Source organism: Oncorhynchus clarkii, chromosome 31 (genome assembly GCF_045791955.1).
Source record: "Oncorhynchus clarkii lewisi isolate Uvic-CL-2024 chromosome 31, UVic_Ocla_1.0, whole genome shotgun sequence".
Classification (NCBI taxonomy): domain Eukaryota; kingdom Metazoa; phylum Chordata; class Actinopteri; order Salmoniformes; family Salmonidae; genus Oncorhynchus; species Oncorhynchus clarkii.
In genome coordinates, this window is record NC_092177.1 from 9,531,801 (window position 1) to 9,558,803 (window position 27,003).

Genomic DNA, 27,003 nt, shown 5'->3' on the forward strand with positions numbered 1-27,003 from the left:
TTGCATGGATCGTGTTCTCCTGTTCTGTTTTTCATCTTACTCTTTCTTACTCACATTTTAGGTGAATACAAAACTGTGACGTTGTTCACTAAGACAAACATAGTGAGCCAGGCCTTTTGCCTCCACTTATAACTATGCCATCTCTACTGTCCTTTACTGTACACTACCAAGCTATTGCCCCCATCATTTTACTGCGCAGCCGCAGATTCAATGTGTCCAGACGTGACAACAAACGTTATCAGCATTGGAGAAAATGGGCACAGCATTGGCATCTAAATCATTTTGATAAGATAAAAACTTCCATCAAACCATCAAAACGCGTTTGCTTTTGTCTCATATGATTTTATAATCAAAACTGAAGTCTTAAAATGCCGGTAAGTGGACTCTTTTGTATTTCTCTGTATTTGTGTTTTTCAGAGGGGTCCTCCCTTCTTTTTTTTGATGTGATGCTAACTACCTTACCTTGCTATAGTTAGCTTCGTTTTGGGTTTTGGATGAGTTAGCTTTAGCTATTTTCAATCTGTTTTTAGACCAGTGTCATTATATTTGATATAGATGTAGCCACGTTAAAACTAGGATGCAACAAGCTCTTCCAGCCAAGTTGTTGTGTTAACTACGTTTTATTCGTTGTGCATAGCGATGCTGCAGCTGGTTAGTTAACATGCTAACATTAGCTTCCTTGCATGCAATACATTGCAGTATAGCGAGCCAGCTAACTAACTAGCTACGTGCCAGCACGTATTGATTGGTCATCCATTGAACTAGCGACTAGATGTTTCAACTATCTTGACAGTTAATTTGCTACCTAACTAACTGTCTTTGCTAACGTTAGCTGTACTGTAATGTTAGCTTGCTAACTGAATTCATTGAGACAAGTTAGCCAGCCAGTTTGATTTCTCCCTTTGCTGTGGTGAGGTTAATAACGTTCGCTATGAGCAGTGTTTTCATATTGCATTACATGACATCATGCTGAGCCATCGGCCCTGACATCACGTAGCTACTAGGTGGCTGGCATCATGCATAGTTATTCCCCTTTGCAGAGCAACAAGATGGACAAATCTGACAAGCCGGAGGTCATGGACAGCGTCAAAGTGGTTGTGCGATGTCGCCCGCTGAACCAGAAGGAGAGGAGTATGGGCCACAAGCAGGCCGTCAGTGTGGATGAGAACCGAGGGACCATAACCGTCAACAAATTAGAGACCACCCACGAACCCCCCAAGACCTTCACATTTGACACGGTGTTCGGACCGGACAGCAAACAGCTGGACGTTTACAATCTGACAGCCCGCCCCATCATAGACTCAGTATTGGAGGGTTACAATGGTAAATGGAGAGAGGATTTGAAATGATCTGAATGATGGAAACGCTTTTTCCTATTTGCTGATGCTGACACGCCATGTAAAACGACACAACTGCATGTGTTGACTGACTGACAATGACAGGCCTATTACCAGATGGCTTTTGTGAATACCTTTTCAGCATAGCCCCCCCCCCATTGTTTATAAGTGATAGCTTCCATTCAGTTGTAGTGATGTGTGCTGTCAGTGTGTATTCAGATTAGGAGTGTTTCTGTTTCATCCACCACAGATTAAGCCTAGTAGATATTCTCCATGGATGCTTTTTAGTCCAGGACTAGGCTCAATCTGGCTGAGGAACCACCTCCTTAGTGTTTTAATACTGACCCTGTGTTTTCTCCAGGGACCATCTTTGCATACGGACAGACAGGGACAGGAAAGACGTTCACCATGGAGGGAGTGAGGGCAGTGCCAGAGCTCCGAGGAATAATCCCCAACTCCTTTGCTCATGTGTTCGGCCACATCGCCAAAGCAGAGGGCGACACCCGGTAAGGGCGTTTAACACAACCAGGCAAAAACAATGAAACAATACTAGTTTATTGGCAATTGTTTGATGCAACATGATAAGACTGACTTGACTTATTCCTTTCAGCCCCTAGGAGAGCAAAATCCCTCAATCACGCAACTCTGGTTAAGACACTGGTTGGAGTCAATGTAAACAGAACATTCTTAGGCATATACGAAAAAAAAGACCGGCACTGTTTTTGACATGCTTGTTGCTCACTGTCTCTCAGTTGAAGGTTGATCTGAAATAAGTAGCTTTCCTGTCAACCGCAGGTTCTTAGTTCGCGTCTCTTATCTGGAGATTTACAATGAAGAAGTGAGGGACCTGCTGGGGAAGGACCAGATGCAGAGGCTAGAGGTAAAGAGGATATGACATGCTTCTCAGAATTCATTTAGCAAGAAGTAGCCGTATGACAATGCTGTAGAAATGAAGAACATGACCCATAATTCTGATCATTCATTAGATTAACCATACAAGAATACAAGGCACTAAACCCTGGCGCTAGGTAGTAGTTTATTGGTTGGATTTGAAGACCACAGTGACCAAATGATAAAGTGGAGTATGATAACGTTGTTTGTTCCGTGAAGGACAGAACAGGACATTACATCACACTAAAGGGCCCAGAAAGGGAACTGAAGATGATTTCCTTATCATAGCTAATCTCCATTGGTTTGTCAATAATACATCAATGTCGTTTGTTCCTGAAAGGAGACAACAGGACATGGCACATGACTGTGGGATGTTCTCTGTGAAGGGAACTATAGACGATTTTAACCTCTCATAATCCACTTCTTAGTTTCTAATACAGATGAGCATGATAACGTTGTTGGTTCCCAAGGGGGGAACTTAAGATATGAATGTAAAATAGGAATTAGAGAGTATTGCCTGCTCCTAACTCATGTCATTGCTGTGTGTTGGTGTGACCGCCAGGTGAAGGAGAGGCCAGATGTGGGTGTTTACATCAAGGACCTGTCTGGTTATGTGGTGAACAACGCTGATGACATGGACCGGATTATGACAATGGGGCACAAGAACCGTAAAGTTTCACATGAAACATTTTATAAGTGTTCTAAGCATTCAAATTCATGAGCATTTATACCATTTGCAAGGCCCCCCCTCACAAAAGAGGTTTATGGGGCGGCAGGGTGGCCTAGTGGTTAGAGTGTAGAGGCGGCAGGTAGCCTAGTGGTTAGAGTGTAGGGGCGGCAGGGTAGCCTAGTGGTTAGAGTGTAGAGGCGGCAGGTAGCCTAGTGGTTAGAGTGTAGAGGCGGCAGGGTAGCCTAGTGGTTAGAGTGTAGAGGCGGCAGGTAGCCTAGTGGTTAGAGTGTAGAGGCGGCAGGTAGCCTAGTGGTTAGAGTGTAGAGGCGGCAGGTAGCCTAGTGGTTAGAGTGTAGAGGCGGTAGGTAGCCTAGTGGTTAGAGTGTAGAGGCGGCAGGTAGCCTAGTGGTTAGAGTGTAGAGGCGCAGGTAGCCTAGTGGTTAGAGTGTAGAGGCGGCAGGTAGCCTAGTGGTTAGAGTGTAGAGGCGGCAGGTAGCCTAGTGGTTAGAGGGTAGAGGCGGCAGGTAGCCTAGTGGTTAGAGTGTAGAGGCGGCAGGTAGCCTAGTGGTTAGAGTGTAGAAGCGGTAGGTAGCCTAGTGGTTAGAGTGTAGAGGCGGCAGGTAGCCTAGTGGTTAGAGTGTAGAAGCGGTAGGTAGCCTAGTGGTTAGAGTGTAGAGGCGGCAGGTAGCCTAGTGGTTAGAGTGTAGAGGCGGCAGGTAGCCTAGTGGTTAGAGTGTAGAGGCGGCAGGTAGCCTAGTGGTTAGAGTGTAGAGGCGGCAGGTAGCCTAGTGGTTAGAGTGTAGAGGCGCAGGTAGCCTAGTGGTTAGAGTGTAGAGGCGGCAGGTAGCCTAGTGGTTAGAGTGTAGAGGCGGCAGGTAGCCTAGTGGTTAGAGTGTAGAGGCGGCAGGTAGCCTAGTGGTTAGAGTGTAGAGGCGGCAGGTAGCCTAGTGGTTAGAGTGTAGAAGCGGTAGGTAGCCTAGTGATTAGAGTGTAGAAGCGGTAGGTAGCCTAGTGGTTAGAGTGTAGAGGCGGCAGGTAGCCTAGTGGTTAGAGTGTAGAGGCGGCAGGTAGCCTAGTGGTTAGAGTGTAGAGGCGGCAGGTAGCCTAGTGGTTAGTGTAGAGGCGGCAGGTAGCCTAGTGGTTAGAGTGTAGAGGCGGCAGGGTAGCCTAGTGGTTAGAGCGTTGGACTAGTAACCGGAAGGTTGCAAGTTCAAAGCCCCGAGCTGACGAGGTTCTGCTCCTGAACAAGGCAGTTAACCCACTGTTCCTAGGCCGTCATTGTAAATAAGAATTTGTTCTTAACTGACTTGCCTAGTTAAATAAAGGTAAAATAAAAAAATAAAAATAACCTCAAGGGTCTTTTCCTGCTTGAATAAAGGTTGCACCACACTCATGGACGTTACCATGGAAGTGTAACCAAGAAAATGCAATCTGCTGAGTTTTATGTTTCTGAAAGTGTTCTTTATCCCACCCAGGCTCGGTTGGCTCCACTAACATGAATGAACACAGCTCTCGCTCTCATGCCATCTTCACCATCACCATCGAGTGCAGCGAGAAGGGTGTGGATGGGGACCAGCACGTACGCATGGGAAAACTCCACTTAGTGGATCTGGCGGTAAGGAAGTCACATGAACAATTAAAAATATCATTTTTTCTCAACAGATGGAATCTCCCATAGAGGAAACTTGATGTTTTTTCAGGAGTAAGAAAATGATTGGTAACTGTTTTTTGAGATATAAGAACATCATCTGTGTAGATTACTTTTATACATTTCTCTGCCTTGGGTCTTCTTAGTCTCTGCAATGGGAATTAGAATTTGAATTTCAATACAGGACTTTTATGAACATTTTGACTCCAATGATGAGTTTTTAAAGGCCGCTAGGGGAAGTCAGTAAGGCATGTTGAGCGTGTTCTTATTACATTCAACATTTATTGTGGAATAGAAATGCACCTGTGGCTTTATAAGGTGCGGCCCCTCTGTCTGTCTCTGTCTCTCTCTGTCTGTCTCAGTCTCTGTCTGTCTCTGTCTGTCTCTGTCTTTCTCTGTCTCTGTCTGTGTCTGTCTCTGTCTTTCTCTGTCTCTGTCTCTGTCTCTGTCTGTCTCTCTGACTCTCTGTCTGTCTCTGTCTGTCTGTCTCTCTGTCTGTCTCTCTGTCTGTCTGTCTCTCTGTCTGTCTCTGTCTCTCTCTCTGTCTGTCTCTGTCTGTCTGTCTCTGTCTGTCTCTGTCTGTCTGTCTCTGTCTGTCTCTCTGACTCTGTCTGTCTCTGTCTGTCTCTCTGTCTGTCTCTGTCTGTCTCTGTCTCTCTCTCTGTCTGTCTCTGTCTGTCTCTGACTGTCTCTGTCCGTCTCTGTCTGTCTCTCTGTCTGTCTCTCTGACTCTCTCTCTGTCTCTGTCTGTCTGTCTCTGCCTGCCTCTGTCTCTCTCCGTCTGTCTCTCTCTCTGTCTCTCTCTCTCTGTCTGTCTGTCTCTGCCTGTCTTTGTCTCTCTCTGTCTGTCTTTCTGTCTCTTTCTGTCTGTCTGTCTCTGTCTGTCTCTGTCTCTGTCTGTCTCTGACTGTCTCTGTCTGTCTCTGTCTGTCTGCATCTGTCTCTCTCTGTCTGTCTTTCTGTCTCTGTCTCTGTCTTTCTGTCTCTCTCTCTGACTCTCTGTCTGTCTCTGCCTGCATCTGTCTCTCTCTGTCTGTCTTTCTGTCTCTGTCTCTGTATGTCTGTCTCTGTCTGTCTCTCTGACTCTCTGGCTGTCTCTGTCTGTCTCTCTCTCTGACTGTCTGTCTGTCTCTGCCTGCCTCTGTCTCTCTCTGTCTGTCTTTCTGTCTCTGTCTCTGTCTGTCTCTCTGACTCTCTGTCGGTCTCTGTCTGTCTCTCTCTCTGTCTGTCTGTCTCTGTCTCTATCTGTCTGTCTCTCTGTCTTTCTGTCTCTGTCTGTCTTTCTGTCTCTTTCTGCCTGTCTCTGTCTGTCTCTCTGTCTCACCCCCCCACATAGCAAACGGAAGAAAACATAAAAACACCAGTTAACCCACCACACTGTACCCTGTCCCCTCCCAGGGTTCTGAGCGTCAGGGGAAGACTGGAGCGACGGGCCAGCGGCTGAAAGAGGCCACTAAGATCAACCTGTCTCTGTCCACGCTGGGTAACGTCATCTCAGCTCTGGTGGACGGGAAGAGCACCCACGTCCCCTACAGGAACTCCAAACTCACCCGCCTGCTGCAGGACTCACTGGGGGGAAACTCCAAGACCATGATGGTAACTAACAACACTTCCTGCTTTTACTTCCTGTTGCTTTAATGCTATGGGTACACCCCATTAGTGTCAATGGTTGCAATGACTCGTTAGTTTCAAGTTAATGTCACATGCACAAGTATAGTGAAATGCCTTTCTTGCCAACTCAGAACCCAACAATGTAAATCTAGAAAAAACACTTCAGAGAAATATGAAGAACACAATAAGTAAGTAAGTATACTATATACAGGGTCAGGTCAATACCATACTATATACAGGGTCAGTCAATACCATACTATATACAGGGTCAGGTAATACCATAATATATACAGGGTCAGGTAATACCATAATATATACAGGGTCAGGTCAATACCATACTATATACAGGGTCAGGTCAATACCATACTATATACAGGGTTAGGTCAATACCATACTATATACAGGGTCAGTCAATTCCATACTATATACAGGGTCAGGTAATACCATAATATATACAGGGTCAGGTAATACCATACTATATACAGGGTCAGTCAATACCATACTATATACAGGGTCAGGTAATACCATACTATATACAGGGTCAGGTAATACCATAATATATACAGGGTCAGGTAATACCATAATATATACAGGGTCTGTTCAATACCATACTATATACAGGGTAATTTCAGTACTATAGTATAAACAGACTCAGTTCAATACCATACTACACTGCTCAAAAAAATAAAGGGAACACTTAAACAACACAATGTAACTCCAAGTCAATCACACTTCTGTGAAATCAAACTGTCCACTTAGGAAGCAACACTGATTGACAATAAATTTCACATGCTGTTGTGCAAATGGAATAGACAACAGGTGGAAATTATAGGCAATTAGCAAGACACCCCCAATAAAGGAGTGGTTCTGCAGGTGGGGACCACAGACCACTTCTCAGTTCCTATGCTTCCTGGCTGATGTTTTGGTCACTTGAATGCTGGCGGTGCTTTCACTCTAGTGGTAGCATGAGACGGAGTCTACAACCCACACAAGTGGCTCAGGTAGTGCAGCTCATCCAGGATGGCACATCAATGCGAGCTGTGGTAAGAAGGTTTGCTGTGTCTGTCAGCATAGTGTCCAGAGCATGGAGGCGCTACCAGGAGACAGGCCAGTACATCAGGAGATGTGGAGGAGGCCATAGGAGGGCAACAACCCAGCAGCAGGACCGCTACCTCCGCCTTTGTGCAAGGAGGAGCAGGAGGAGCACTGCCAGAGCCCTGCAAAATGACCTCCAGCAGGCCACAAATGTGCATGTGTCTGCTCAAACGGTCAGAAACCGACTCCATGAGGGTGGTATGAGGGCCCGACGTCCACAGGTGGGGCTTGTGCTTACAGCCCAACACCGTGCAGGACGTTTGGCATTTGCCAGAGAACACCAAGATTGGCAAATTCGCCACTGGCGCCCTGTGGTCTTCACAGATGAAAGCAGGTTCACACTGAGCACGTGACAGACGTGACAGAGTCTGGAGACGCCGTGGAGAACGTTCTGCTGCCTGCAACATCCTCCAGCATGACCGGTTTGGCGGTGGGTCAGTCATGGTGTGGGGTGGCATTTCTTTGGTGGGCCGCACAGCCCTCCATGTGCTCGCCAGAGGTAGCCTGACTGCCATTAGGTACCGAGATGAGGTCCTCATGAGACCATATGCTGGTGCAGTTGGCCCTGGGTTTCTCCTGATGCAAGACAATGCTAGACCTCATGTGGCTGGAGTGTGTCAGCAGTTCCTGCAAGAGGAAGGCATTGATGCTATGGACTGGCCCGCCCGTTCCCCAGACCTGAAACCAATTGAGCACATCTGGGACATCATGTCTCGCTCCATCCACCAACGCCACGTTGCACCACAGACTGTCCAGGAGTTGGCGGATGCTTTAGTCCAGGTCTGGGAAGAGATCCCTCAGGAGACCATCCGCCACCTCATCAGGAGCATGCCCAGGCGTTGTAGGGAGGTCATACAGGCACGTGGAGGCCACACACACTACTGAGCCTCATTTTGACTTGTTTTAAGGACATTACATTAAAGTTGGATCAGCCAGTATCCCTGTCCCCTTACCCCAGTGTGGTTTTCCACTTTAATTTTGAGTGTGACTCCAAATCCAGACCTCCATGGGTTGATACATTTGATTTCCATTGATAATTTATGTGTGATTTTGTTGTCAGCACATTCAACTATGTAAAGAAAAAAGTATTTAATAAGAACATTTCATTCATTCAGATCTAGGATGTGTTATTTTAGTGTTCCCTTTATTTTTTTGAGCGGTATATATTCAGGGTCAGTTAATACCATACTATATACAGGGTCAATTCAATACCATACTATATACAGGGTCAGGTAATACCATACTATATACAGGGTCTGTTCAATACCATACTATATACAGGGTCAGGTAATACCATACTATATACAGGGTCAGTTAATAGCATACTATATACCATACTATATACAGAGTCAGGTCAATACCATACTATATACATGGTCTATTAATACCATACTATATACAGAGTCAATTAATACCATACTATATACAGGGTCTATTAATACCATACTATATACAGGGTCAATTAATACCATACTATATACAGGGTCTATTAATACCATACTATATACAGGGACAGTTCAATACCATATTTACAATGTGCAGGGATACTGGAGTGATGGAGGTAGATATGTATAGGGGTAAGGGAACAGGGAGGTAGATATGAATAGGGGTAAGGGGACAGGGAGGTAGATATGTATAGGGGTAAGGGGACAGGGATACTGGAGTGATGGAGGTAGATATGTATAGGGGTAAGGGGACAGGGAGGTAGATATGTATAGGGGTAAGGGGACAGGGAGGTAGATATGTATAGGGGTTAGGGGACAGGGAGGTAGATATGTATAGGGGTAAGGGGACAGGGATACTGGAGAAATGGAGGTAGATATGTATAGGGGTAAGGGAACTAGGCAACAGGATATAAGTGTGAGTGATAAGATGATGGAGTGAGTGTGTGTAGGTCCCTTTGTGTGTGTAGGGCCCTTTGTGTGTGTGTAGGGCCCTTAGTGTGTGTGTGTGTGTGTGTGTGGGGGGGGGGGGGGGGGGGCTGTGAGTGTGTGTGTGTGTGGGGGGGGCTGTGAGTGAGTGTGTGTGTGTGGGGGGGGGGGGCTGTGAGTGTGTGTGTGTGGGGCCCTGTGAGTGTGTGTGTGGGGCCCTGTGAGTGTGTGTGTGTGTGGGGCCCTGTGAGTGTGTGTGTGTGTGTGGGGCCCTGTGAGTGTGTGTGTGCGTGTGTAGGGCCCTTAGTGTGTGTGTAGGGCCCTTAGTGTGTGTGTGTGTGTAGGGCCCTTAGTGTGTGTGTGTGTGTAGGGCCCTGTGTGTGTGTGTGTGTGTGTGTGTAGGGCCCTGTGAGTGTGTGTGTGCGTGTAGGGCCATGTGAGTTTTTGTGTGCGTGTAGGGCCCTGTGAGTGTGTGTGTGAGTGTGTGTGTGTAGGGCCCTGTGAGTGTGCGTGTACGACCCTGTGAGTGTGCGTGTACGACCCTGTGAGTGTGTGTGTGTAGGGCCCTGTGGGTGCGTGTGTGTAGGGCCCTGTGGGTGCGTGTGTGTAGGGCCCTGTGGGTGCGTGTGTGTAGGGCCCTGTGGGTGCGTGTGTGTAGGGCCCTGTGAGTGTGTGTGTAGGGCCCTGTGAGTGTGTGTGTAGGGCCCTGTGAGTGTGTGTGTAGGGCCCTGTGAGTGTGTGTGTAGGGCCCTGTGAGTGTGTGTGTAGGGCCCTGTGAGTGTGTGTGTACGGCCCTGTGAGTGAGTGTGTGTGCTTGTAGGGCTCTGTGAGTGTGTGTGTGTAGGGCTCTGTGAGTGTGTGTGTGTAGGGCTCTGTGAGTGTGTGTGTGTATAGGGCTCTGTGAGTGTGCGTGTACGACCCTGTGAGTGTGTGTGTGTGTGTAGGACCCTGTGAGTGTGTGTGTCTGGCCCTGTGAGTGTGTGTGTGTGTGTGTGTGTGTGTGTGTGTGTGTGTGTGTGTGTGTGTGTGTGTGTGTGTGTGTGTGTAGGGCTCTGTGAGTGTGTGTGTGTAGGGCTCTGTGAGTGTGTGTGTAGGGCTCTGTGAGTGTGTGTGTGTAGGGCTCTGTGAGTGTGTGTGTGTAGGGCTCTGTGAGTGTGTGTGTAGGGCCCTGTGAGTGTGTGTGTACGGCCCTGTGAGTGTGCGTGTAGGTCTCTGTGAGTGTGCGCGTACGACCCTGTGTGTGTGTGTGTAGGGCCCTGTGAGTGTGTTTAGAGACAGGGCAGTAATAAAAGGTCAATAAAGATACAAGCTTAACTCAGTCTGTGTATCTATTTTGTTAGCTATTTATCAGTCTTATTACCTGGAGATATATTAGATTAAATAGCAACTTACATCCAACTGGAATCAAATTAGAACACTATTATAAATAAATACACAAATATGACATTTATTTGGGTTAAGTCTACCGAGCTCTCGTTCCTTGCTGTTCTCTCATAGAAAGGTTTTGCTCTGTCATCATATGTATTGTCATAAACCTTCTCCACGGTCAGTGTGCGAACATCGGCCCAGCGGACTACAACTACGACGAGACCATCAGCACGCTGCGTTACGCCAACCGGGCCAAGAACATCAAGAACAAAGCCCGGATCAATGAAGACCCCAAGGATGCCCTGCTACGGCAGTTCCAGAAGGAGATTGAAGAGCTTAGGAAGAAACTCCAAGAAGGTCAGTTAGTGGTCCTCTCTATTGATGCTGTCTTCATTTGGGACAGGAGTTGTAATATGACAAACACACTTCTGTGTTCAAGTTAGGATTGGATCCAAGGACTTTAAGGGCCAATTTCCTGTTTCCTAGTCTTAGACTGAAAGGCATGCTTAATGGAGAAACGTTCTAGTTAGCCCACACTAAGGGTTTAAGGAGAGTTAGCCTGCACTAAGGGCTTAAGGAGAGTTAGCCTGCACTAAGGGCTTAAGGAGAGTTAGCCTGCACTAAGGGCTTAAGGAGAGTTAGCCTGCACTAAGGGTTTAAGGAGAGTTAGCCTGCTCTAAGGGTTTAAGGAGAGTTAGCCTGCACTAAGGGTTTGAGGAGAGTTAGCCTGCTCTAAGGGTTTGAGGAGAGTTAGCCTGCTCTAAGGGTTTGAGGAGAGTTAGCCTGCACTAAGGGTTTGAGGAGAGTTAGCCTGCTCTAAGGGTTTGAGGAGAGTTAGCCTGCACTAAGGGTTTAAGGAGAGTTAGCCTGCACTAAGGGTTTGAGGAGAGTTAGCCTGCACTAAGGGTTTGAGGAGAGTTAGCCTGCTCTAAGGGTTTAAGGAGAGTTAGCCTGCTCTAAGGGTTTAAGGAGAGTTAGCCTGCTCTAAGGGTTTAAGGAGAGTTAGCCTGCTCTAAGGGTTTAAGGAGAGTTAGCCTGCTCTAAGGGTTTAAGGAGAGTTAGCCTGCTCTAAGGGTTTAAGGAGAGTTAGCCTGCACTAAGGGTTTAAGGAGAGTTAGCCTGCACTAAGGGTTTAAGGAGAGTTAGCCTGCACTAAGGGTTTGAGGAGAGTTAGCCTGCACTAAGGGTTTAAGGAGAGTTAGCCTGCACTAAGGGTTTAAGGAGAGTTAGAACTGAATTCTGTTCTGCTGTTCCAGGGGAAGAGATCTCCGGGTCAGAGGGCAGTGGATCAGAAGAGATGGATGAAGGAGATGACGAGGGAAGAGAGGGACGAATGAAGCGGAGAGGTAAGGGCCCCCGTTCTCCCTCTCTCTCAACAGGAGTGTGCTAATAGTACTTTGGCTCCTTATGAAGTTCACTAGGCTACTTTGAAGGGTACTAGTTCTCTGTGAAGGGCCCTTGGCTTCTGAACTGTACTGGGCTTTGGTTAGAAGGAGTCCACTTTATAGGGAGCAGGATGCTATTTGGGATGCAGCAGAGGACTGTTCCCCAGTCCCCTGATGCTATTTGGGATGCAGCAGAGGACTGTTCCCCATGTCCCCTGATGCTATTTGGGATGCAGCAGAGGACTGTTCCCCATGTCCCCTGATGCTATTTGGGATGCAGCAGAGGACTGTTCCCCAGTCCCCTGATGCTATTTGGGATGCAGCAGAGGACTGTTCCCCAGTCCCCTGATGCTATTTGGGATGCAGCAGAGGACTGTTCCCCAGTCCCCTGATGCTATTTGGGATGCAGCAGAAGACTGTTCCCCAGTCCCCTGATGCTATTTGGGATGCAGCAGAAGACTGTTCCCCAGTCCCCTGATGCTATTTGGGATGCAGCAGAGGACCGTTCCCCTGTCCCCTGATGCTATTTGGGATGCAGCAGAAGACTGTTCCCCAGTCCCCTGATGCTATTTGGGATGCAGCAGAGGACTGTTCCCCAGTCCCCTGATGCTATTTGGGATGCAGCAGAGGACTGTTCCCCATGTCCCCTGATGCTATTTGGGATGCAGCAGAGGACTGTTCCCCAGTCCCCTGATGCTATTTGGAATGCAGCAGAGGACTGTTCCCCATGTCCCCTGATGCTATTTGGGATGCAGCAGAGGACTTTTCCCCAGTCTCCTGATGCTATTTGGGATGCAGCAGAGGACTGTTCCCCATGTCCCCTGATGCTATTTGGGATGCAGCAGAGGACTGTTCCCCAGTCCCCTGATGCTATTTGGGATGCAGCAGAGGACTGTTCCCCATGTCCCCTGATGCTATTTGGGATGCAGCAGAGGACTGTTCCCCAGTCCCCTGATGCTATTTGGGATGCAGCAGAGGACTGTTCCCCAGTCCCCAATGTCCCCTGATGCTTTTTAAAAACGGAATATATGAATAAAATATGTTTCAGAGAAGTTGGGGTTTGTTTATGGAAACTTGCTTCCAGCACTACAGCAGAAAGATGCAATCTGGGGGGGGGGTGAAAGCTGATGCATGAATGCTTCTACATACGCTCATCTTAACCATTTGTGGTTGATGCTATCATCAAAGGGTTATCCCTCCCACATGTAAAACATATTGGCCCTAAAAGTTGTCAGCGAGATGTTTGTCTTGATTATTTAATGTGGGCTTATTTCCCGATGACTAAAATGAGTCAGCGTCTCCTTTTCTAAATAATCGCACTAAAAGTACCTAGAAGACGTGTAGAGAGAGAGAGAGAGAGAGAGAGAGAGAGCAAACCATGGCATCGGCCCTTTATGTTAGACAAAAGGTGGAAAATATGACTCTGTACACACTTACAGTGCCTTCAATGTATTTACTCCCTTTTATTTATTCCACATTTTGTTACAGCCTGAATTCAAAATGGATTAAATATGTTTTTCTCTCACCCATATATGACAGTGAAAACATGTTTTTTGAAATGTTTTCACATTTATTGAAAATATATCTCATTTACATAAGTATTCACACCCCTGAGTCTATATTTTGAAGATGCAACTTTGGCCATGATTACAGCTGTGAGTCTTTCTGGGTAAGTCTCTAAGAGTGATTACAGCTGTGAGTCTTTCTGGGTAAGTCTCTAAGAGTGATTACAGCTGTGAGTCTTTCTGGGTAAGTCTCTAAGAGTGATTACAGCTGTGAGTCTTTCTGGGTAAGTCTCTAAGAGCTTTGCACACCTGGATTGTACAATATTTGCCCGTTATTCTTTTCAAAATTCTTCAAGCTCTGTCAAATATGAAGTCGATCGTTACTAGACAACCATTTTCAAGTCTTGCCATAGATATTCAAGCTGATTTAAGAATGAAAAAAATGAAACTTGGTCCTCCAGGAACATTCACTGACTTCTTGGTAACAACTTCAGTGTAGATTTGGCCTTGTGTTTTAGGTTCTTGTCCTTCTGAAAGGTGACTTCATCTCCCAGTGTCTGGTGGAAAGCAGACTGAACCAGGTTTCCTCTAGGATTTTGCCTGTGTTTAGCTCCATTCCATTTCCAGTCTCCGGTCCTCAAGGGTTACAAGCATAACAATTACCTACAGTATAACATGATACAGCCACCACTATGCGTGAACATATGGAGAGAGCTACTCACTCATGTGTTGTATTGGATTTGCCCCCAAACATAACACTTTGTATTCAGGACAAAAAAAGAGAATTGCTTTGCCACATTTTTTTGCAGTGTTACTTTATGCAAAGTGTAATTAATAACTTCACCATTCTCAAATGGATAATCAATGTCTGCTTTTTACATTTTTTTACCCATCTACCAATAGGTGCCCTTCTTTGCGAGGCATTGGAAAACCTCCCTGGTCTTTGTGGTTGAATTTGTGTTTGAAATTCACTGCTTGACTGAGGGACCTTACAGATAATTGTATGTGTGGTGTACAGAGATGAGGTAGTCATTGAAAAATCATGTTAAACACTATTATACAGAGTGAGTTCATACAACTGATTATGTGACTTGTTAAGCACATGTTTACTCCTGAACTTATTTAGGCCATAACAAAGGGGTTGAATATGTATTGACTCAAGACATGTCAGCTCTTCAAACATAATTCCACTTGGACATTATGGGGTATTATGTGTAGGCCAGTGACAACAAATCTCAATTGAATCCATTTTAAATTCAGACTATAACAACAACAAAATGTGGAAAAAGTCAAGGGGTGTGAATACTGTCTGAAGGCACTGTACACGTCCGAATGATCGTTCAGTCATCATTCTCAAAGTATTACTATATTTATTGGGACCTCCTGATACTCTTTCTATCGGAGTATAGCTCGTGCCTTGACAGTTGTTCTTGGTCATGTGACCTGATCAGTAAACTGTCTGGATGTAGCCTTTTGTACTCTCAGTTTTAAATTAGATGCTATGGTCCTGCACTGTACATTATTTAGTGTATTAGGGCTGGGTGATATGACCTAAAAATATATATATTTTATTTATTTACTTATGGACGATTCACAATATACACAGAGGACACCTGCTCTTTTAATGAAATAGACTGACCAGGTGAATCCAGGTGAAAGATACGACCCCTTTTTGATGTCTCCTGTTAAATCCACTTCAATCAGGTTCCATCAGGTTCCATCAGGTTCCGTCAGGTTCCGTCAGGTTCCGTCAGGTTCAATCAGGTTCCATCAGGTTCAATCAGGTTCCATCAGGTTCAATCAGGCTCAATCCACTTCAATCAGGTTCAATCAGGTTCCATCAGGTTCCATCAGGTTCCGTCAGGTTCCGTCAGGTTCAATCAGGTTCCATCAGGTTCAATCAGGTTCAATCAGGCTCAATCCACTTCAGTCAGGTTCAATCAGGTTCAGTCAGATTCAATCAGGGTCAATCAGGCTCAATCCACTTCAATCAGGTTCAATCAGGTTCAATCCACTTCAATCAGGTTCAATCCACTTCAATCAGGTTCAATCAGATTCAATTAGGTTCAATCTGATTCAATCAGATTTTCAAGCATTGAGACAATTGAGACATGGATTGTGTACGTGAGCCATTGAGGCTGAATGGACAAGACAAAATATTTAAGTGCCTTTGAACAAGGTATGGTAGTAGGTGCCAGGCTTGTGTCAAGATGTGCAACGCTGCTGGGTTTTTCACGCTCAACAGTTTCCCGTGTGGATCAATAATGGTTCACCATCCAAAGGACATCCAGTCAACTTAATACAACCGTGGGAAGCATTGGCATCAACATGGGCCAGCATCTCTGTGGAATGCTTTCGACACCTTGTAGACTCCATGCCATGACAAATTGAGGCTGTTCTGAGGGGGATGCTCTGAATGTTTAATGTTTAGTACACTGTATATCTAGATTTGTTTGAATGTTTTCTCAAAATTAACTTTGTTGTACAATTTAAGTCAAATAGCCCGCATTTCAAACAGTCCGCAATAATCTGATGAATTCACGATTTATAAGCCTTCCAGAACCATCAGACCCACTAATAATTTCATTATTTTTATCAAAACAGTTGAATCTGCGTTTTTGCAATAGTCACTGATCTGTCTATGAAAATGCCCTTTTGTTTACAAATCTGCCTGCAATTTGAGGAGTTGAAATGTTAACTTCCCTATTGGTGTGTTTTTAACATCGATTCTTGTTATTCAGGCGTGTGGAACATGGAACTAAAATATAAATTCAAATGAGAGTAATATCGCCCAGCCCTAGTGTGTGTGCATCCACTCTCCATGCCTTGCTAAATGTCGCTGGCTGTATAAAGCATTTAGGATTGGCCTCTAGGCTGATTGGCTACAGGTTTGTTGCTCTTTTTACAGGATCCCATCCCCCGATCTTCCTCGCTTTCTCCTCTCTCTTTCTCTCTCTCCCCATCCTTCCATCACCCCCCCTCTCTCCATCTCTCTCTGTGTTTGACGTACTCCCTGTTGAGTGTCTACTCTACTCTGTGTTGCAGGCAGTGGCAGCAGCATCAGTAGCTCAGACTCCTCTATAGAGGCACAGACCACTGAGGAGAAACCCAAGGCTCAGACTAGTGAGTGGGAGCAGCTTGCTGTCTGCACTACCAACCCTACCACCAACTGCTAGTTAATATGTTCCAGGGACTGTATTCACAAAGCATCTCCGAGTTGAGAGTGCTGATCTAGGATCTGTCTTGGCTTTTAGGCCTATATCATAATGTTTTATGGACAAGGGGACCTGCTCCTAGATCAACGTCTACTCTGAGGAGCCTGTATACATCAGGAACAGGCTAACCAACTACCCCTTCTTAATGTTAAACTCCCCTGCCTGCCCGCCCTGCCAGTCCTAATGTTAACCTCCCCTGCTTGCATGCCTCCCCCTGCCAGTCCTATAGATAGAAGGTACCCAGCCTGCCAGTCCTATAGATAGAAGGTACCCAGCCTGCCAGTCCTATAGATAGAAGGTACCCAGCCTGCCAGTCCTATAGATAGAAGGTACCCAGCCTGCCAGTCCTATAGATAGAAGGTACCCAGCCTGCCCCTATAGCCAGCCTGCCCTGCCAGTCCTATAGATAGAAGGTACCCAGCCTGCCAGTCCTATAGATAGAAGGTACCCAGCATGCCAGTCCTATAGATAGAAGGTACCCAGCCTGCCCTGCCAGTCCTATAGATAGAAGGTACCCAGCCTGCCAGTCCTATAGATAGAAGGTACCCAGCATGCCAGTCCTATAGATAGAAGGTACCCAGCCTGCCCTGCCAGTCCTATAGATAGAAGGTACCCAGCCCAAATGCCTCTACAAACAGCAATACAAACTGCTTTCTACAACCTTCATTGTATTGCTGGCTGTAAGTCATATTGTACATGGAAGATGGTTTCACAGAAGTCGGTTGGTGCTAGACTGACTGGGGGGGATAGAGTTGAACCTAAGAAGGATGATGTCTCAGCTGACACTACTGCTACATGTCTATCTAACCACTATATCAACACTACTGCTACATGTCTATCTAACCACTATATCAACACTACTACTGGGTTTCTGTGTCTCTCAATTTGTCTGTCTCTCCCTCTGTCTGTCTGCTTCTCTCCCTCTGTCTGTCTGCCTCTCTCCCTCTGTCTGTCTGCCTCGCTCTCTCTGTCGGTTTATCTCTCCCTTTATCTCATTTTTCCTCCCTGTCTGTCTCTCGTTCTGTTTGGGTGTGTCTGTGCCTCCTCTCTGTAGAATCTATAAGACTGTTCCAGCTCACTGTGTAATCTCTTCTTTCTCCTGGTGCAAAATGCTTCCTGTTTGACTCTGACTCGCTATTCTCCTCTTAATACAAGAAGACAGAGGTTGGTGCCAAAACATCCTCTATAGATAAATAACTCCCAACTGACCACAATCAATGGCTGTGTTCCAAACTGTACCCTATTCTCCACATTTTTGGCCCGGGTCATCCCTTTATCTCATTTTTCCTCCCTGTCTGTCTCTCGTTCTGTTTGGGTGTGTCTGTGCCTCCTCTCTGTAGAATCTATAAGACTGTTCCAGCTCACTGTGTAATCTCTTCTTTCTCCTGGTGCAAAATGCTTCCTGTTTGACTCTGACTCGCTATTCTCCTCTTAATACAAGAAGACAGAGGTTGGTGCCAAAACATCCTCTATAGATAAATAACTCCCAACTGACCACAATCAATGGCTGTGTTCCAAACTGTACCCTATTCTCCACATTTTTGGCCCGGGTCAAAAGTAGTGCACAAAATAGTTAAGGAGCCGTTTGGGATACAGCCAATGTCTCTGGTCTGGTCTTGGATCTGAATGTGCCCAGGCAACTTCTTTACTCTGGTTGTCAGACAGATCTGGGACCAGGTTATATTTGCAATGTCTTTCAGTGAACTATAGAATGTTTTTAAATGATCAAACTAATATAATTGAATTGACTAACCAGCTTTTAAAGCGAAAAATAAATAAATAAATTGTCAACGGAATGAAATCTATGGCTGAGTCGGTCAGTCAATATGAAGGAAGGTTCTCTCTACTGTACTGCCACTCTGTCTGTCAAGGTCTTTCCCATCACGTCTTCATGTCCATGTCTCTGAGAGAGAGACGTGCTTGACGTATGAATATCTGAAGAGGAAACAACTGCCCTGAGCTTAAGTTAGAAGGCCTGAGGCCTGCACTTTGTCTAGCAACCGGTTCTCAGATGGCACCCTGTTCCCTTTATAGTGCACTACTTTTGACCAGGGTTCATAGGGTGGTGCACTACTTTTGACCAGGGTTCATAGGGTAGTGCACTACTTTTGACCAGGGTTCATAGGGTAGTGCACTACTTTTGACCAGGGTTCATAGGGTAGTGCACTACTTTTGACCAGGGTTCATAGGGTAGTGCACTACTTTTGACCAGGGTTCATAGGGTAGTGCACTACTTTTGACCAGGGTTCATAGGGTAGTGCACTACTTTTGACCAGGGTTCATAGGGTAGTGCACTACTTTTGACCAGGGTTCATAGGGCTCTGTGCAAATGTAGTGCACTATAAAGGGCACAAGGTGTCAGTTGGGACATACACAGAGGTTCTTTTAAAATCACCCTTCAACTTCCTGCTCTTAATCTGATGAATATCTTCTCCAGAAAGTACTGACAGCTGTCTCATCAAGGAGCTAATTCATGTCCACACTGTTTTTACTGCTCTGTAGAAGAGCAGCTACTATCTAACACGTTGAGAGTGTATTACATCTAATATTTGACTAATTGGCCGTTGTAATATGATGTGTTGTCTTAGCCTGGTCCCAGGTCTGTTTCTGCACAGTGTGACAACGACCATAGGAGTTGGCAAGATAAGCACAAACAGATCTGGAATCAGACTAGTGCTGTCTAAGCAAAACTACGAATCAGACTGGGTTGGGTGTAGGGTGATGTTCTCCCTGAGAGGCAGATCTTAGATCAGCATTCTGTACCTAGGGGAAACTTCCACCCTTAGTGGGTGGGTTGAGGTGGTGGGAACTGAACCATGACACGGCATTAAGAAACATCCATTCATAGATGTTATCATCTACGTGTACCTACATGTACTGTCAATTACCTCGACTAACCGGTGCCCCCGCACATTGACTCGTGTACCGGTTTCCCGCTGTAAAAAATGTAACTGCATTGTTGGTTAGGGGCTCATAAGTAAGCATTTCACTGTAAGGTCTACTACACCTGTCGTATTCAGCATTTCACTGTAAGGTCTACTACACCTGTTGCATTTAGCATTTCACTGTAAGGTCTACTACACCTGTTGCATTTAGCATTTCACTGTAAGGTCTACTACACCTGTTGCATTCAGCATTTCACTGTAAGGTCTACTACACCTGTTGTATTCAGCATTTCACTGTAAGGTCTACTACACCTGTTGTATTCAGTATTTCACTGTAAGGTCTACTACCCCTGTTGTATTCAGCATTTCACTGTAAGGTCTACTACGCCTGTTGCATTTGACGCATGTGACTAATAAAATTTGATTTGATGATGGCTGTGGACTTGGGGGATGGTTCTATAAGTAAAATAAATGATGATCACTATTATTATTATTATTATTAAAGGGAAGAAGAAGAAGAAGGTTTCTCCTGACAAGATGGTGGAGATGCAGGCGAAGATCGAGGAGGAGAGGAAGGAGCTAGAAGCCACACTGGACATGGAGGAGGAGGAGAGGAACAAGGCCAGGGCAGAACTGGAGAAGAGAGAGAAGGATCTCCTCAAAGCGCAGTGAGTCTGGGGTTACAAACATTCCCTAAGTTCCCAAGTTTTCCAGAAATCACGGTTGAAGAATAATCTACTGCTTTGAAATATTATCTAACGTTAGCCCCACCCCTAGATACTTTTGGATGCCCTCTTGTCGATCAGAGACCTCTAGAAGGGTATAAGGAATATGTCAGAAACTCCATCTAGCCTACTAAAGCTATTTTCAGATCTACTGAGCCCTGACCTCTAACCTCCTTCCCCCAGGCAGGAGCATCACCTGCTGCTGGAGAAGCTGTCAGCCCTGGAGAAGAAGGTGATCGTAGGAGGAGTGGATCTCCTGGCCAAGGCTGAGGAGCAGGAGAAACTACTGCAGGAGTCTAACAATGAGTTAGAGGAGAGACGCAGGAGGGCTGAGCAGCTCCGCAGAGAGCTAGAGGAGAAGGAGGTATACCATCTAACACACTGTGTCACAGTGGCTTTCAGAAAGTATTCAGACCCTTTTAACGTTTTCCACGTTTAGTTGTTACAGCCTGGATTTGAAATAGATCACATTTAGATTGTTGTGTCACTGGCCTACACACAATACCCCATAATGTCAAAGTGGAATTATGTTTTGTTTTTTTTCAAAATTCACGCTGTAACACAAGAACATTTGGAAAAAGACAAGGGTTGTGAATACTTCCTGAAGGCACTGTACATCATACCATCAAGTCAAAGCAGCGCTGCAGAGAACTGGAGGAGAAGCAGTTCTATCACAGAATATGATATCATCTACAGTACATGGTAGAGGGTAGCCAGGGTCATTGTTCAGACAACTGAAGAGTTGTAAATACATATATGGCTTAGTGGTTAACTCCCCTTGCTCATCTGACATGTCTCATTTCTGCATCAAAGTACTCACCACTACACTTCCTCTGACTGTTTGAGCGGGGTTGATTCTCAGTGATAAGTGGCGCTGATGAGAGGTGATATTTTGGTGACATGGCACATGCCCAGCATATTGGGAAACGAAATGAGTCATAACGTATAAACAACTGTCCCATGTCCAACTGGCACCCTATTCCCTACATAGTGCACTACTTTTGACTAGAGCCCTATGTCGGGGGAGGGACAAAAAATTGAGACTACAGATCATTTTATGGGACAATATATTTATGTTGTTGTGGAGAAAGATGAGTAAATGTATTTATTGGTTCTTGTAATTTAACTTTTTCATTTTATTTTATTTTTTAAATATATTTTTAAGGATGTCATTCATTTAAAAAAATATATATTATTATAATTTTTTAAGGTAGTCATTATATTTTGGGTGGGGTGGGGTTGCCAGAATTTCTGGTGAAAAAAATGGAGTCCATGCTGAAAAAGTTTGCATACCACTGCCTTCAAAGTCTACTAAGTCACACCAGTCAGCACCTTGCTAGTTCAGCTAAGGTGCCTGCTTTGCTTTCCCTGAAAATGGTAATGGCATCTGTCGATGAGCAGAGGAATTTAACATAATAAAAGCTACAAACTGACTCTGGTCAGAAGCAGTAAACTTACATAGGAAATAGAGTATATTTTAAAAATGTACGTAGTTCTGTCCTTGAGCTGTTCTTGTCTAATGATGTTCTGTATTTAGTTCTGTGTGTAGTTCTGTCCTTGAACTGTTCTTGTCTAATGATGTTCTATATGTAGTTCTATATGTAGTTCTGTCCTTGAACTGTTCTTGTCTAATCATGTTCTGTATTTAGTTCTGTGTGTAGTTCTGTCCTTGAACTGTTCTTGTCTACTGATGTTCTATATGTAGTTCTGTGTGTAGTTCTGTCCTTGAACTGTTCTTGTCTAATCATGTTCTGTATTTAGTTCTGTGTGTAGTTCTGTCCTTGAACTGTTCTTGTCTACTGATGTTCTATATGTAGTTCTGTGTGTAGTTCTGTCCTTGAACTGTTCTTGTCTACTGATGTTCTATATGTAGTTCTGTGTGTAGTTCTGTCCTTGAACTGTTCTTGTCTACTGATGTTCTATATGTAGTTCTGTGTGTAGTTCTGTCCTTGAACTGTTCTTGTCTAATGATGTTCTATATGTAGTTCTGTCCTTGAACTGTTCTTGTCTACTGATGTTCTATATGTAGTTCTGTGTGTAGTTCTGTATGTAGTTCTGTCCTTGAACTGTTCTTGTCTAATGATGTTCTATATGTAGTTCTGTGTGTAGTTCTGTGTGTAGTTCTGTCATTGAACTGTTCTTGTCTAATGATGTTCTATATGTAGTTCTGTGTGTAGTTCTGTCCTTGAACTGTTCTTGTCTAATGATGTTCTATATGTAGTTCTGTCCTTGAACTGTTCTTGTCTAATGATGTTCTATATGTAGTTCTGTCCTTGAGCTGTTCTTGTCTACTGATGTTCTATATGTAGTTCTGTCCTTGAGCTGTTCTTGTCTAATGATGTTCTATATGTAGTTCTGTGTGTAGTTCTGTCCTTGAACTGTTCTTGTCTAATGATGTTCTATATGTAGTTCTGTGTGTAGTTCTGTCCTTGAGCTGTTCTTGTCTAATGATGTTCTATATGTAGTTCTGTGTGTAGTTCTGTCCTTGAGCTGTTCTTGTCTAATGATGTTCTATATGTAGTTCTGTGTGTAGTTCTGTCCTTGAACTGTTCTTGTCTAATGATGTTCTGTTTCATGTCATTCTGTATTATGTGTCATGTTCTGTGTTGGACCCCAGGAAGAGTAGCTGCTGTTTCTGCAACAGCTAATGGGGATCCTAATAAAATACCCAAATACTCCTTGTTTCCATCAGGGGGAAAAGCCTTCAGGCGTTTCTGCATGTTCAGTTGTCTCCGGCGGAGCAGTCTTCTATGTTCAAGGGAGACTTTACACATTTTTAACGTCAGATTCAGTATCTCCAGCACCATACCAGTATCTACATGGAGATAATTAAATCAGGTTCAAAAGTGGTGAGGTTTCCCGTTTTAATGATTAAATAAATGAAATGAAATCCAAAACTCCCTGTCTTGTTTGTGGCGTCCATGCAGGCGGAGCGTCTGGACATGGAAGAGAAGTACTCCAGTCTGCAGGAGGAGGCTCAGGGGAAGACCAAGAAGCTGAAGAAAGTCTGGACCATGCTGATGGCTGCCAAGTCAGAGGTAAGAATGTCCAAGTCCCACAGGACTCTGGTGAAAACTAGTGCACTATATAGTGAATAGGATGCATCCCAAGTGGGTTCAAACACAGGACTGGGGCCTTGTTGTGTTGTGGATGACCTGCAGCAGGAGCAGAACAGTAACACACAGCATTGGTTCATTACTTCATTAACACACATCATTGGTTCATTACTTCATTAACACACATCATTGGTTCATTACTTCATTAACAGACAGCATTGGTTCATTACTTCATTAACACACAGCATTGGTTCATTACTTCATTAACACACATCATTGGTTCATTACTTCATTAACACACATCATTGGTTCATTACTTCATTAACAGACAGCATTGGTTCATTACTTCATTAACACACATCATTGGTTCATTACTTCATTAACACACATCATTGGTTCATTACTTCATTAACACACAGCATTGGTTCATTACTTCATTAACACACATCATTGGTTCATTACTTCATTAACAGACAGCATTGGTTCATTACTTCATCAACACACAGCATTGGTTCATTACTTCATTAACAGACAGCATTGGTTCATTACTTCATTAACACACAGCATTGGTTCATTACTTCATTAACACACATCATTGGTTCATTACTTCATTAACACACATCATTGGTTCATTACTTCATTAACAGACAGCATTGGTTCATTACTTCATCAACACACAGCATTGGCTCATTTCTTCATCAACACACGGCATTGGCTCATTTCTTCATCAACACATGGCATTGGTTCAGTTGTTGTCTTGTGGTTGTTGAGAGGTTGTTGTTGTGTTGTCAGATGGCCGACCTGCAGCAGGAGCATCACCGGGAGATCGAGGGCCTGCTGGAGAATATCCGCCACCTCAGCAGAGAGCTACGACTGCAGATGCTCATCATAGACAGCTTCATCCCACAGGAATACCAGGTGTGTGTGTGTGACAACTACCTGTCTGTCTACATGTCGTAGACCTGTGTGTGTGTGTGTGACAACTACCTGTCTGTCTACATGTCGTAGACCTGTGTGTGTGTGTGTGTGTGACAACTACCTGTCTGTCTACATGTCGTAGACCTGTGTGTGTGTGACAACTACCTGTCTGTCTACATGTCGTAGACCTGTGTGTGTGTGTGCGACATGTCGTAGACGTGTGGATATGTGTGTCTGTCCATTTATGTTTGTGTGAGAGCGTATTTAGTTAGCACTGATGCTAATATGGTTCCTGCTCCTTCCTGTCTGGTGCAGGAGATGATTGAGAACTATGTACAGTGGAATGAGGACATTGGGGAATGGCAGCTGGTGAGTTCTGCATACAGCCACAGTGAAATATTTAACCTGAGAATAGTTAGGCTAAGGGGAGGGAGTTTCTCCATTAACATAGACAGTACAGAGCCACGTTGGTGTGATTGCCTCATGCTGATGACATTGTTTACTTTTTGGTCCTCAGAAGTGTGTAGCGTACACTGGTAACAACATGAGAAAACAGACCCCCGTGCCGGACAAGAAAGAAAAAGATGTGAGTTCTTAGTTCACACCGACATAAGAAGACAGGCAAGCATAGTGCATCTGGATAATATTATTTGACCCTCTCTTTATGTTCCTCCTCCACCCTCTCTCTATCCCCCTCTGCTTCCTCTCTCCCTCTCTCCACCAGCCGTTTGAGGTGGACCTGTCTCATGTGTATTTGGCCTACACAGAGGAGAGTATGAGACAGTCACTGATGAAGCTGGAGAGGCCCAGGACCTCCAAGAGTAGTAGGCCCAAGACTGGACGAAGGTAAACCACCACCACCGCATGTCTCCCAGCTGCTGCCGGTACATCGTTATCCACCATGAACAATAGTGGTAGTACCAACCAGGATAACAGTACTAATATACCAACCAGGATAACAGTACTAATATACCAACCAGGATAACAGTACTAATACACCAACCAGGATAACAGTACTAATATACCAACCAGGATAACAGTACTAATATACCAACCAGGATAACAGTACTAATATACCAACCACGATAACAGTAGTAATATACCAACCACGATAACAGTAGTAATATACCAACCATGATAACAGTACTAATACACCAACCAGGATAACAGTACTAATATACCAACCAGGATAACAGTACTAATATACCAACCAGGATAACAGTACTAATATACCAACCAGGATAACAGTACTAATATACCAACCAGGATAATAGTACTAATATACCAACCAGGATAACAGTACTAATATACCAACCACGATAACAGTAGTAATATACCAACCAGGATAACAGTACTAATATACCAACCAGGATAACAGTACTAATATACCAACCAGGATAACAGTACTAATATACCAACCAGGATAATAGTACTAATATACCAACCAGGATAACAGTACTAATATACCAACCACGATAACAGTAGTAATATACCAACCACGATAACAGTAGTAATATACCAACCAGGATAACAGTACTAATATACCAACCAGAATTATAGTACTAATATACCAACCAGGATAACAGTACTAATACACTGAGTGGACAAATAATTAGGAACACCTTCCTAGTATTGAACACCCTTTTTACCCTCAGAACAGACTCAATTCATCAGGGCATGTACAAGGGGTCGAAAGCGTTCCACGGTTGGTCCATATGGGTGCCAATGCTTCCTATATTTGTCAAATTGGCCCGATATCTTTTGGGTGGTGAACCATTCTTGATACACACGGGAAACTGTTCAGCGTCAACAACCCAACAGCATTGTAGTTCTTCACACAAACCGGTGCGCCTGGCACCTACTACCATACCCTGTTCAACGGCACTTCAATCTTTTGTCTTGTCCATTCACCCTCTGAATGACACACATACACAATCCATGTCTCAATTATCTCAAGGATTAAAAATCCTTCTTTAACCTGTCTCTTCTTCTTCATCTACACTGATTGAAGTGGACTTAACAAGTGACATCAATAACAGATTCACCTGTTCAGTCTGTCATGGAAAGAGCAGGTGTTCTTTTGTTTACTCTGTGTATATTAACCCCATGATCATCTCATTTGTTTACTCTGTGTATATTAACCCCATGATCATCTCTTTTGCATCTCAAATGGCACCCTATTCCCTATGGGCCTAGGTCAAAAGTAGTGCACTATATAGGGAAAGGGTGCCATTTGTGATGCAACCCTCCTCTTATCTCCTGACAGGAAAAGATCAGCGAATCCCGAGGCTGTGATGGAATCCCTGCTGCAGTGAGAGAGCCAATCAGGGCTGGAGCCCCATGTACTGCAATGAATCTACACTGCTTTACCTTAGAATGAACAACAGTCAGTCAATGAATCTACACTGCTTTACCTTAGAATGAACAACAGTCAGTCAATGAATCTACACTACTTTACCTTAGAATGAACAACAGTCAGTCAATGAATCTACACTACTTTACCTTAGAATGAACAACAGTCAGTCAATGAATCTACACTACATTACCTTGGAATGAACAACAGCAGTCAGTCAATGAATCTACACTACTTTACCTTAGAATGAACAACAGCAGTCAGTCAATGAATCTACACTACTTTACCTTAGAATGAACAACAGCAGTCAGTCAATGAATCTACACTACTTTACCTTAGAATGAACAACAGCAGTCAGTCAATGAATCTACACTACTTTACTTTAGAATGAACAACAGCAGTCAGTCAATGAATCTACACTACTTTACCAACAGCAGTTAGAATGAACAACAGCAGTCAGTCAATGAATC

At 44.5% G+C, this 27,003-nt stretch overlaps 1 protein-coding gene across 2 annotated transcripts; it reads left to right on the forward strand.

Moving 5' to 3' along the window:
* The first annotated feature begins 84 nt into the window (after positions 1-84).
* On the forward strand, positions 85-26,776 carry LOC139390771 (kinesin-like protein KIF3A). Of its 2 annotated transcripts, none has more exons than XM_071138134.1 (17): positions 85-374; positions 1,041-1,323; positions 1,699-1,843; positions 2,133-2,217; positions 2,791-2,896; positions 4,374-4,513; positions 5,945-6,142; positions 10,674-10,848; positions 11,748-11,838; positions 19,991-20,149; positions 20,390-20,570; positions 23,134-23,244; positions 24,055-24,180; positions 24,496-24,549; positions 24,698-24,766; positions 24,905-25,026; positions 26,447-26,776. In XM_071138134.1, the coding sequence occupies exons 1-17, from the start codon at positions 369-371 to the stop codon at positions 26,493-26,495; spliced, it is 2,100 nt and encodes a 699-aa protein (XP_070994235.1). In that variant the 5' UTR covers positions 85-368; the 3' UTR covers positions 26,496-26,776. The 2 variants fall into 2 exon arrangements, with proteins under 2 accessions (XP_070994235.1, XP_070994233.1); XM_071138132.1 differs by having other exon boundaries at positions 11,748-11,837; positions 19,987-20,149.
* Positions 26,777-27,003: the final 227 nt, after the last annotated feature.

What these genes read in the sequence shown, in the direction of transcription:
- LOC139390771 (XM_071138132.1), top strand. An exon ending in TCCACTTAGTGGATCTGGCG is followed by an intron (nt 4,514 to 5,944) that starts GTAAGGAAGTCA and finishes GTCCCCTCCCAG; the next exon opens with GGTTCTGAGCGTCAGGGGAA. An exon ending in AGGCCCAAGACTGGACGAAG is followed by an intron (nt 25,027 to 26,446) that starts GTAAACCACCAC and finishes ATCTCCTGACAG; the next exon opens with GAAAAGATCAGCGAATCCCG.